Source organism: Anabrus simplex, chromosome 3, assembly GCF_040414725.1.
Source record: "Anabrus simplex isolate iqAnaSimp1 chromosome 3, ASM4041472v1, whole genome shotgun sequence".
NCBI lineage: Eukaryota > Metazoa > Arthropoda > Insecta > Orthoptera > Tettigoniidae > Anabrus > Anabrus simplex.
In genome coordinates this window covers 275,213,125-275,225,848 of record NC_090267.1, presented here as the reverse complement: position 1 = coordinate 275,225,848, position 12,724 = coordinate 275,213,125, and the positions used below count along the sequence as shown (strand labels likewise).

General features: G+C 38.9%; 1 protein-coding gene across 1 annotated transcript in view; it reads left to right on the top strand.

Annotated features, from left to right (window-relative positions):
* The window catches only part of LOC136866773 (apoptotic protease-activating factor 1), a 279,902-nt gene that overhangs the window by 67,710 nt on the left and 199,468 nt on the right, over positions 1-12,724 (top strand). The window contains exons 5-7 of the mRNA XM_067143881.2: positions 1,285-1,611; positions 2,760-2,871; positions 9,485-9,602. Coding sequence (XP_066999982.2) covers positions 1,285-1,611; positions 2,760-2,871; positions 9,485-9,602 — 557 coding nt within the window. The remainder of the gene's footprint in view (positions 1-1,284; positions 1,612-2,759; positions 2,872-9,484; positions 9,603-12,724) is intronic.

Below are 12,724 nucleotides of genomic sequence, written 5' to 3'. Positions count from 1 at the left end.
TGTGTCAATTTGGGCTCATCAGTTGCTAACTGACACACAGACCAAGACTCATGGATAGTGCATGCCGTGAAGGCCAGTGCATAGGCTACATAGAGCCACCGGCAGTGCCAGTGCAGTATGGAGACTTTCTCTTTTTCAAAAATTGAGGATTGCACTTCATCATATGTACACTGGCACACTGGGGCAAAACGCTGGCAACAGGAATGAGTTAGCTAGAAAATTTGTAATGCCCAATAATGGACCAGTTATATTGGTACAGTTAATATGAACAGAGAAATTTAATATTACCTTTTTGGTCCTCGTAATATTGCTGTGGCACTGAATAAAAATCAAATAATATCTAGTCTAGTGCACTCTTTGGCTATGCTGGAACTTAAGTATTGAGTTTCAAGAAATTCTGTCAAGCCTTTTTCCTGTGATGTTCAGGCAAACATACAAGCAAAAATTGAAATGAACCTATTTTTGAATTTTGTGTACTTAATCTGAGATAAATACAAAGTATGAGGCCAAAATTTGAAGTTTACAGACAAAACTATAACTACTGTATTTGGATCTGTATAGATGAGTAGTCTTCAGGATGAGTGAAAACTTTCAGAAAAAATTAGTTGGAAAATATTGATAAGTAAAACAGTAGAATATACATTATTGGCCACATAAGTTCGATTGTTATAATTTTGCAGTTATCTTGAAATAAGTAAAATATATCACAAAAAGTAATATTACAGAATTTAATGGCAATAATAAAGAGTAATAAAGGGTAAAGTGTAGCTTCCACCGAAGTCCCAGTCAACATCCATGGCTGAGACAATATGGAAGTTGCTGGGGTATGGGTAGTGCTGAGTAATGACATTCAGAGCATGACTAGTGCATCTGAGTGTTATGAAATGTGCTGGTCATAGGGTCAGTCGTGCTGCAATGGTACTCTCTGACCCAGTGAGGAAAGCAATGGCAAACTACCTCACTCCTCATCTTGCCTAGTACGCCTCATTTTGGTGCTACCGTTGGTTTTTGGGGTTTCCTTATAACTGCATAACCTTTGGTGGTGCTATTTGAGGATCCAACCAGCCTCTGGGCTGATGACCTAACAGGCAGAATAAATATTTGTTCTATGACTGTAATGTTTCTTGAGCATAAATTAAGTATTTTTTAGTATCTCGTGTTCATTAGTAATGTAAGATATTTGTGTATCTTTTCCTCATTCATTGGTTGTGATAGAAATGTCCTGAGGAACTTCATATGATACTACACGTTCATTAATATTGTGATGGTATGAATATGTTACAGCGTTCCGTATTTTGGTTGAGTGTTGGAGATGCCAGTTTGGATGATATCCTGTCGCACATGGTTCAGCTATGGCAGAAGTTACAACCTCGGATCAGTCTACAGTCGGACAGCATAGAAATTGAGAAAAACCTCACTAGTGTGGAGGGAGCAAAAAATGCATTAATCCTCTGTTTTTTACATGAAGCTCTCCGTGAAGGACTGCTTATTTTGGATGATGTCACATCTCCTAAACTTATTGAAGCTTTTGACGTTGGTTGTAAAATTCTTGTGACCACTAAAGATCTTGATGTTATGAAAAATGTTAGAGGACGGGAAAAGTTAATTAAGGTAATTGTAGACATTTTCTCATGATCTATTACTCCATTGAGATTGTTTATTAATGTTTGTGATGTCTTACTTGCTGATGACTTTTGATTCTCTTTCTTTAGAGGTTTATATGACATGCTCCTGTAACAGTTTGTACTACCCACCTTTCTCTTCTTATCAAAGCAATTCATTTTTGTGTGTGGTGTTATTTCTTTTTGAAGTTTTTGTTTTCCCCCATTTAATTCTGCATAATACTATATGCATTTAAAAAAATACTATTTAGTGATGGTAACTAAGTAAGTTGTATACTGTACTTCATTCATTTGCATTATTGTGTTTGTAAGAGTTTATGGTCTAAAACTAAGTTAATTTGAGGTTTAGCAGAGGATTACATTGAGTGTGTGGTGTATAGAACTTAGGTGCTGGTGTTTCATTTCATGTTAGGATTCATTATTTTTGTAAATTATAGCTTAATACAAGGGTTGAGGCATAAGTCATGGCAACTGTTTTTTTCTTCACATTTGTACGGTGCTACCATACAATGGTCATATGTCCTGCAAAGCATGGTACTCATAGTACACAGCATGAGATGGCAGTGCATTAGACAAGTACCACGCATATAACAATGGGACTGCATTATTGAGTCAGGCTAAATGCAGAATGGATGTGAAGGGGCAGGAACAGTGTGCGTACGTCAAACGCTTGCCATACTCACCGGACTTGTCTCCATGCGATTTTGACTTTATCCCCAAAGTGAAAGAACCTTTTTGTGGAAGATGGTTTGGGACATGAGAGGACATTGCCATTGCTGTGAATCATGAGATTGTGACTGGTATCCAACATTTCCCACAACATTAGCAATATGTTGTGGACTATCTAGGGGACTACTTTTCAGGGTTACTAGGTTAGGTCTACTGTACTCGTTGAGAATGAACATTATGTAGCACAAGGATTTTATGGTTGACAGTGTCCTTGCTATATTTTACACCTGGTATACCTACTCTGCATTATCCATACATTCCATAGCACCTTTTGCTGTCCATTCCCATCTGTATATTTCCATTTGTCTGGTAGATATCACATTCGTGCAAAAAGAAATAGTTGCCATTTATGCCTCAACCCTCGTACTTAATTATTGGATTTTTTGCAATATTCTTTCTCTTTTTTAGGTTAATGAAGGATTCACTGAAAAAGAATCATTGTCCCTTCTATCCAAATGCACTCATATTGCTGTAGAGAAGTTACCTCCTCAGGCAGTGAAAATTCATAAATTATGCAAAGGTTAGTGAAACAATATTATAGTCGAGAGAATGAATGTTTTTATTTAAAAGAAAACTAGTTCTAAGCTCTTCATATTGACTATATGTCTGATCACACTGTAACTCACTGTAAAACATTTCATTCCCTAGGTATACATGTCATTTGAACAAAGTAATGTAATATTCACTTTGTGTTTGGAATTGATATCTTAAGGTTTTAATATGACAAATTATCATTTATGGTCTATTCCACGTATTCTTACTACATTTTAATGTGTACAGGACAAAACCCTGATGCTATTATTCATCCATGTTGACTTTCTCATAATGCTCCAATGTTTTTTCTGACGGCTCTTTAATAATGGGACCGTGCTTAGTGGCTCCCAAATGGTAGAAGTGCTGACCTTCTGAGCCCAAGTTGATGAGTTTGATCCTGCCTCAGTCTAGTGGTACTTGAAGGTGATAAAATACAGCTGCCTTGTGCTGGTAGATTTACCGAAATGTTAAAGAACTCCTGCAGGAGAAAGCGACTAGGTTTGGCTCCTTGGCTGAATGGTCAGCATCGTGGTCTTCGGTTCAGAGGGCCTCGGGTTCGATTCCTGGCTGGGCCAAGGATTTTAACTGCATATGGTTAATTCCTCTGGCTTGGGGACTGTGTGTCTTAATGCACTTCTCTTCATCTACGTACAACATACTGCACTGCCAACATAGTAACAAGCCGTAGTGAATTCATCTCTCTATGTACGAGGCATGTTTTTAAAGTAAGGTCCATTTCAAAATAAGTACACAACAAAAGGTTATTTCAAAAAAGTGAATTTATTTTCAGAAAGTACATACTTCACTCTATTTTTCGACATAGTTGCCAAGTTTGTTCAAACACTTAACATACCTCTTAACCAATTTTAAACTACTCTCTTCATAGAAACTTGCCACCTGATCCGATAACCAAGAGTTCACTGCCGTTTTCACGTCGTTGTCATCATTGTAGTGGTTGCCACTGAGGTGATGTTTGAGGAGGAGGAACAGATGGTAATCCCTCGGCGCAAGATCAGGAATGTAGGGTGGGTGGTCTAAAACTTCCCAGCCAAAACTGTCCAATAAATCGCGGGTCTGACCTGCAGTGTGAGGTCTTGCATTGTCATGGAGAAGGACAATTCCCTTTATCAGCATGCCGCGTCTTTTGTTTTGAATCCCTCTGCATAGCTTTCTCAGGGTTTGGCAGTATGCTTCTGCATTGATAGTGGTTCCTTGTGGCATGAAGTCAACCAAACAAACATTTTGCCTATCCCAAAACACAGACGCCATGATTTTGCGCTGGGACAGAGTCTGTTTGGCCTTCACCTTTACAGGCGAGTGAGTGTGTCTCCATTCCATGCTCTGTTTCTTCGATTCGGGCGTGATAGGCAAAACCCATGTTTCGTCTCCAGTTACGATCTGACTCAAGAAGCCGTCACCTTCTTCGTCATAACGAGTCAAGAACTTCATTGCACACTCAAATCTTTGGTTTTTGTGGTCCTCTGTTAGGAGTTTTGGGACCCAACGGGAGCACAGTTTTCTAAACTTTAGGTGTTCAGAAACAATGTTGTAAAGAACTGATCTCACACGTCAGGAAATTCGTTTGAGAGACCTGTTATTGTGAAGTGCCTGTTCCTCACGAATCTTCACTTCAACTGAGGCTACCAAATCGTCTGTAATCAAAGAAGGGCGACCAGAGCGGTCCTCATAAAGGATGTTGTCACGGCCATCTTTGAATTGTCGTACCCACTTTCGCACTTTGCTTTCACTCATAACAGTATCACCGTACACTTTGCAAATCTGTCGATGAATTTCTGCAGCAGACAGGTTCCTTGCTGACAAACCGTATTACTGACCGAACCTCATACGCGGCAGGCGAGTTGATAGTCTTAAACATTTGAAAGCACAGAACAGAACCGTACAGGTTAGCTACAGAGCTGAAACTGAGCACAGTTGTTCCCGAGGCATGCCAGTACACGACGCAAGCGCTCGTTGCGATATGCGCGCGAACTACTAGTGTCTACAACAAAACGGACCTTACTTTAAAAACACGCTTCGTAAGTTTGCTGTCAGGAAGGGCATCTGGCTCTAAAACCTGGAAAAATACTGCTAAGTGCCGACCCCAGTAAATTAGGAAAAAGGCCAGGAAGGAGAAGAATATTAAGAAACTATCAGAAATTGCTGCTGGCACAACCATGTTACAGTTTGTGTGGCCATAATCGTAGCAGTACCAATGATTCTGCTGGATATTCTCCTTGGGATACTAATTTGGTTGTCAATGACAGGTGTGATATGCTAGCTACAGATTCAGAAGATATGAATATGAATCCTGCCCTTGGTCATTCTTGGCGTGGTTTTCTACTAAAATATGGGTTATCATTTTTTTCAATATCAGCATTTTACTTTCAGTTTCAAATTAGATCAAGGTGAAAACTAAAATATAATTTGGGCTGATGACCTAGATGTTAGGCCCCTTTAAACAACAAGCTTCATCAAAATATAATTTAGCCTGTGATATATATCACAGTTTAAATTGTAAGCTGGAAATATAATAGAAAATCATTCTGTTTTGTAAGTTAGTGTAAATAACCATTTAAGATTGATGGAATTTAATCAATATCCATAATCTCTCATAATGGTGCAGGCACATGGTAGCTATTTATCCTGTGTAGTAATGAACCTTTGTTTCCTCTCCATAGGTAAAATTTCATCATATATTTGGTATTACAGTAGAAGTCCGATAGTCCGGCACGTTCAGGACCGGCCCGGTGCCGGATTACCGAAAATGCCGGACTATCGGGCGGTACCTCTTACTACGATATAGGTTAAGGCGTACAGCGAAAACGGCTGTAACATGGCATTTTGCAGTAAAATGTTGATCAGCAGAATCATTAGTTTAATAACACACTCCTCTTTTCAAACGTGTTTTTTCTTATTGCCATTCCATAATAATGCCGGAGTTCATCGATGTTTTTATCTGTAAGTCTTCCTTTACCATTTAGAATCTTTCCATCTACATCTTCTCTTTTCCTTCTGTCCGCTTCAATTTTTGAAGGCATGTTTCCATCCGTTTTTGAACGTGACCCATACATTCTATTTTTGAAATCTGTTTTCATCATCATATGGTTGGCTTTCCAGTACTCAGTGTAGCACACAGCCTTCTAGACTGAATATTTCCAGAGATAGAGATATTTAAGTAAGTCAGTGCTTAACAACTGGACTGTATCAGATACATTTGCACCATTAACTTCGAAATAAAAAATACACTTCCAATGGTTTCGACAAATAATGCATCAAATTGTTCAGGAGAGATAATAACATAAACAAATCCTGGAATGGTGCCGGACCATCGGGCGTTCCGGACTGTCGGATGCCGAACTAATGGAATTCTACTGTACTATTTATTTTGAATGAAGGGTTGGGCATTAAATTAATGATGGTTTTCTTTTATTAGACTCATGTCTGATATGAATCTAGCTGTATTTAAAAGCATGATGTTTCAGGAAAAAGAATGGAGAAGGGCTGGTTATTCTTCTCAGGCAGCCAGTTCCATTATTCTTTATCATGGTAATAGAATTCCCTAACTAGCTCTGTTAATTCAGTTCAAATTTAGCCTGCAGCAGTGTGTTTGTTTCTGTATCATCACGTCTGATGAACTCCCTGCTTATTCTTATATGCTCCCATGCCTCCCTCCAACTCTATCCGTTTAGCATACCCTGGCTTTTCATTCTCTTTTGAATCTTTCATGTTAAATAGTTCATCATGCCAAGTTATTGTCTAAAAGCCATAGTGATGACTTTCTTTATATCCTTCAGATTGTTTATTGGTAAACAGGATGTCCCACTCGATGGTAGTCCCAGGGAACATGCGCTTAAATTAGCAGCACCAGAGTAAATGAAGTACTAATATAACATACATCTGTGCACCACCACCATCTGTGCATGAGCAAATGATGACAATCACAACAGGTGCTGGAAATGTCCTTTGGCATCCATACATGACTGAACACGATGCTGCATGTTCCTGAAGGTGGCACCCAGAACCTGAGGAGACACTGCTTGAATCTCATGCTAAAAATTCTCCCATAAATCCTGTAGTGTATGTGGTCTGTTCACCAGGACATGTGCCCTTGATATTTCACTGGTGAACTGGCTCTGTAGTATCTTCAACAGTGCATTCAGAAAAATAACAGCCTTGACTTCAGTCTGCCAATGTGAGAGTTTCTAACTGAACTTAACTGAACTTCATTGTGCGATTGTATGAAGTCATAAAAATAGGGAAATCTAAGAACTATACATTGTGAGGTGAAGTCTATAATATTATGCTTGTACGTGAATTGCTTAATTTCTTTTGTCTTTTTACTTTGCCGTATGTTTTTTCATCACATTAATATAAGGCTCTTTAGTTTTTAGAAAAATACTTTGATATTTTATATTACTGTAAAACCTTGTTAAGATGTTTCTGCAGGGGACAAGGAAAAAGAATGTGTTAAGCGAGAAAACATACTAATGAATATACAAATTAAAACTATCCAACAGGGATATGGAAACACTAGATACGATTTTTTCTGACATGAGGACATTTTTTGTCGTGTATTTGCGGATACAGTGAAAACTGTAGGCCTATCTATCATTTCTAAAGATGAAATAATGAAATGGCGTATGGCTTTTAGTGCTGGGAGTGTCAGGGGACATGTTCGGCTCGCCAGTGCAGGTCTTTTTATTTGATGCCTGCAGGTGTGTCGTGATGAGGATGAAATGATGATGAAGATGATACATACACCCAGCCCTCATGCCAGAGAAATTAACCAATGCTGGTTAAAATTCCCGACCCTGCCGGAAATTGAACCCGGGACCCTTGTGACCAAAGGCCAGCATGCTAACCATTTAGCCATGGAGCTGGATATTTCTAAAGATGAAAGGAAAGTATTAAAAGGTGCGAAAAACACGAGAGAACGAATATGAAAACATTTTCTGCTGGGGGTTATAAAATAACAAGTACTGGTACACTGAAAGGTGTGAAAAACACCAGACAACAAATATGAAAAGATGTGCACAGGGGCCAACAGGAATATCAAAGTATTATTGCAGATCACACTCTTTCTAAAACAAATGTTAGTAGGAGCCTTTTATTTTGGAGCAGTGTTATTAAACATTATTTTCTGGTCACACTCTTAGATATACTCGAAGGTGCGAGTTTCAACATTTGTGACCTCTATGCGCTTATGCCAGTCCACTTTCTGACAGATTTAAATTTTATCTTCATTATTAAGGAATTTTACAACATTTTCCTTATTCATGACTAGGCTATCACAAGACAAATTCGTATTACGCTAGTCAATTTCACACGATTATGTTCTTAATCCAGATATAGGCTACCGTATCACGCAACAAATATTAGCTACACTTCACTGTACCACTCAGCATTTCTACCTTCTTAGTAGAATGTGAAATACAACAAACAGGCTCACTCTGCTATTCAGCAATCTCGCTGCTAACTGGCAAGCAAAACTGAACATTCCTGAGGCTAACGGCTTGCTCCCCAAAAGTGCAACTTATCCTTTGAAGTTCAGGAAGGCCTATTCCCGTAATCACGCTACTATGGCAACGGCTCTTACTCGAGTTGGAATTGCAGTTCTTTCAGAAAGGATGACAAATACAGTAACATTTTCAAGTCTAGGAAAAATGTGATAGTACTAACCTGTAATAGCGAAAATTCGTGATGCGATAAGTGAGGTATTTTTGTTATTTAATACGATGAGAGTCGGGACTTTAAATTTATAGTGTGCTAAGCGGGAAAGCGTGTTAATAAGGAACGCACTAAATGAGGTTTCACTGTAATCATATAGAAAATTAGGTTAGAATATAGTTTTTTGCTACTTGCTTTACGTCGCACCGTCACAGACAGGTCTTATGACGATGATGGGACGGGGAAGGGCTAGGAGTGGGAAGGAAGCGGCCGTGGCCTTAATTAAGGTACAGGCCCAGCATTTGCCTGGTCTGAAAATGGGAAACCACGGAAAACCATCTTCAGGGCTGCCAACAGTGGGGTTCGAACCTACTATCTCCCGAATACTGGATACTGGTCGCACTTAAGCAACTGCAGCTATCGAGCTCGGTAGAAGAATATAGTTTAGATATAAGTGCCACCATATTAATTGTAGTTTGTATAACGTGGTTGCCACTGTAATTGGGACACTGAGTCTTATAGTGTGCAATAATAAATTAAATTAAATAAATAAATAAATAAATAAAGAAATAAATATTTACCTTTGAGGTGACACCTTGCCAATTGAGGACACTTCGGTGAGTTACTGTCGTGATAGTCATCCTTTCCTCATGCATTCAGGTATGATGAATCGGTGCTTCATTTCCTCTCATGCTGTTAATTTAAGCTGACATTTTCTGGGTCTGCTTTCATGTGGGATACGTGGTAGAATTCCATTTATAGTCACACGACCCTTCTGAAATGTTCTTTGGAATGAAATTGATTGATCAACTGTACTCAGTATTTTCCGGAGGTAAATTGCCTTCTGAATTATCTTTATCTACAGTTCATTTCGAACCGTTACATATACATTTCAAAATGTATCTCAGAATGGCTTGTATTTTTCTGACCAGGTGTTCCGATGATTATTGCTCTGATTGGAGGCCAAATGGAAGATAACCTCAGTGATGTCCAGAAGAACTATGGCCGTTGGGATTACTATACAAAGATGCTCTCCCGAAAGGATTATAAGTAAGACTGGACTGAACAATAAATACCTTTCCTTGTAAGAGTCAGAAGGAATCGGTTTTCTTTAAAGGAAGCATGCTATAATCACTACCACTCCTTTCTTCCATTATGTTGCCCATATGACTTGATTATGTTTGTACCATAATTAAGTTTTGTATGTTCATAGCCTTGATATTGAGTTGTTGCATTGTATATATCACTTTCTGTGTACATGAATGATCCATCTATAATCCTAAAAAATCGAGGCAAGAAGTTGCAATGCATGGCTCATTCATTACATAGGTTATTTGATGATGCAATCTTTCTAACCAAGTCTTTTATAATATTAACCTCTTCCTGTACAGAGTGTGAGCATATGTTTGTATGTTAGACATAATTTTCCAACCTTTCACAGCACTTTGAAATACCATTGAATTGGTTAGGAGAATCATCATAGGCATTCACTTGCTAGCGAGTGTAATGTCATCTTCTGAATGTATCAAGGTCGCTGATTATGGGTTCTGAGATTGCCGAAGAGATCAGTTCTAGAACTACAAACTCTTTCTCAAGGCTGGCGCATCAAATCAGCCAAGGTTCCTTGTTGTTGAAGAATGTGGTGTTAATTTTTGGTCTGATTTTTCCTTTCCTTTCTACGATTTTATATCTGACTGTGCCTTTCTCACTGCCGATCAGAATGTTGTTGGCCGTCATGGGCAATATGTCACCAAATTAGCCAATCAGATGCAACATCTTCCAAGTTGCCAGTGTGAGTTTTGGTCTTTGTTGTGTTAGTTTTAAGAACATCCTTATGTTAGTACACTGTTATTTGTTATTAAATATTTATTGTATGTGACAGTTGACAGTCCTACCAGCGATTGGCTGGCTGTGGGTTGGGTGGCCATCACCAAACCTGACAAACTAAGGGAGAACCAGTGGCTATGGGCAGAGTTCACTTTTAGAGGGCTTGTTGAAGCTTTTGCTTAGAAAATGACACATAAATTCAAAAGAAAGCTGGTGCCTTGCAAATGTGGCAGGGGACTGCTAATGGCTCAGGGAGACAACCCTGACAGAAAATCTTCTGTAATGTTAGGCCTAGCAAGTTGGTTGGAGAGTAACTGCAATCACTTTCAAAATTAAGACGAGCTTTGGATGCAATCAGATAATTCAGAGTGGACAACATGACCTGCATACCCACGCCAAGTGTAATCGCTTACAGCCTGATAATATGCCAGGCCTTGCGAGTGTGCAACAACTTAGGAAAAGACAACACACTCAAATAGAGACAATCAATGTACTGAGTTCGACTGGGAAATGTGAAGAGTTAGTGGACATCATGGAGAGAAGCAAAATATCAATCCTAGGACTGAGTGAAACTAAATGAAAAGGTAAAGTGAAGGAGGAGTTGAGGAAGAACTGTACCCTCTACTGGAATGGAAGAAACAGAGATGAAGAATGAGAGTTCGATTGATATTGACAAAGATGGTATTACGGAGATTCAATATTGCACCCGCTCACCCTCTGAGTCCCAGGCTAGCATTAATCTTCGGGGAGACCGGTTCTTTAATACATGTCAAAATTAAATTGAATATAAATATAGGTGCACAAATAAACACGGGGATGAACGGGGCATGCAAATTAAGGTATGGGAAGGCTCATTCAGAGACACAAATTAAAGGACTCCACACTAGGACCGGGAAGTGACAACTTAAATTCCATGGGCATACTTGACTAACTTCAATAAAAATATATGGTAACTGATTCCTTTTGAAAATGCAAAAAGGAGCAATTTATTAACTTCTTCTGGCAAACTTTTCAATTCATGACACTTTTACACCTTACAATTTCCACCCTGAAAAGAATACATGGTTTCCGTTCCAACTCTGATGGTGTGGATAACATTATATGAGTTTGACCGGCTGATCCCTGGGGATCGAACCAACATCCGTATGAGTGGATGTTGCACCACTGACAATCCTATGAGGAGATGTGAGCACAAGGGCAAACTTGGATTAACGTCATCTTCACGTTCCATGTGATGAGTCACCTCCGGGTATTTACATTCAGATAGGCCGGATCCCCACCGTGGAAATGTTATTGTATCTAAAACGGGAACTAATTGGACGGACGGACGGACCCTAACATACACATTTCCAGATTCACGAGCATGCCAGGAATAGTTTATCAACTCAAAGTTTAACTCAATATTTACATTTGCCAATACGACAATAATGTACAGGAAGTTTGTTCACTATGCTCACATAATTCTGACACGTGCCGTCCGTGGGTTCCTTCGCACATACTGCAAGTAAGCTCCCAAGTGGAGTGCAAGTTATGGTTCCGACCAACCCGACACACGACGACTTGTCTCTGTTATTATTTTTCTATTATTATTATTGTCCAACTCGTTAGCTGATTGGTCAGCGTACTGGCCTTCGGTTCAAAGGGTCCCGGGTTTGATTCCCGGCCGGGTCGGGGATTTTAACCTTCATTGGTTAAATCCAGTGGCCCGAGGGATGGGTATTTGTGCTGTCCCCAACATTCCTGCAACTTACACATTACACTATCCTCCACCACATTAACACGCAGTTACCTACACATGGCAGATGCCGCCCACCCTCATCGGAGGGTCTGCCTTACAAGGACTGCATTTGGCTAGAAATAGCCACACTAAATTATTATTATTATTATTATTATTTTGATTATCATTTATCACTCAGGATATTATATGCTTACGTTCGTCGAAGTTTCAAATTAAGGGTCACATTTCCTCGTAATTAATCTGCGCAAACTATTATTATTATTAAAATTATTATTATTATTGCGATAATAAGTAGTACCCTTTCTAAAGATCATTCAAACAAGGACATTTTGATTATTATCACAGGTTTTAAAGATTTTGTTAACTTTTATCGCCACCGCATTTATACTTGTAAAACTTTGTCAATGCAGTCGATGTTACGAGTCTTCATTAATTATTATTATTATTATTATTATTATTATTATTATTATGGGCCTTATTTACCTTCATTGCAACTATCATGCTTTATCATTCGATGTATCATATGTTCATTCGTATGGACATAAACCTGTATGATCTCTGGGTTCGTAACGCTCCACCAGCTTAACATGCAGCTATATCTTACTCG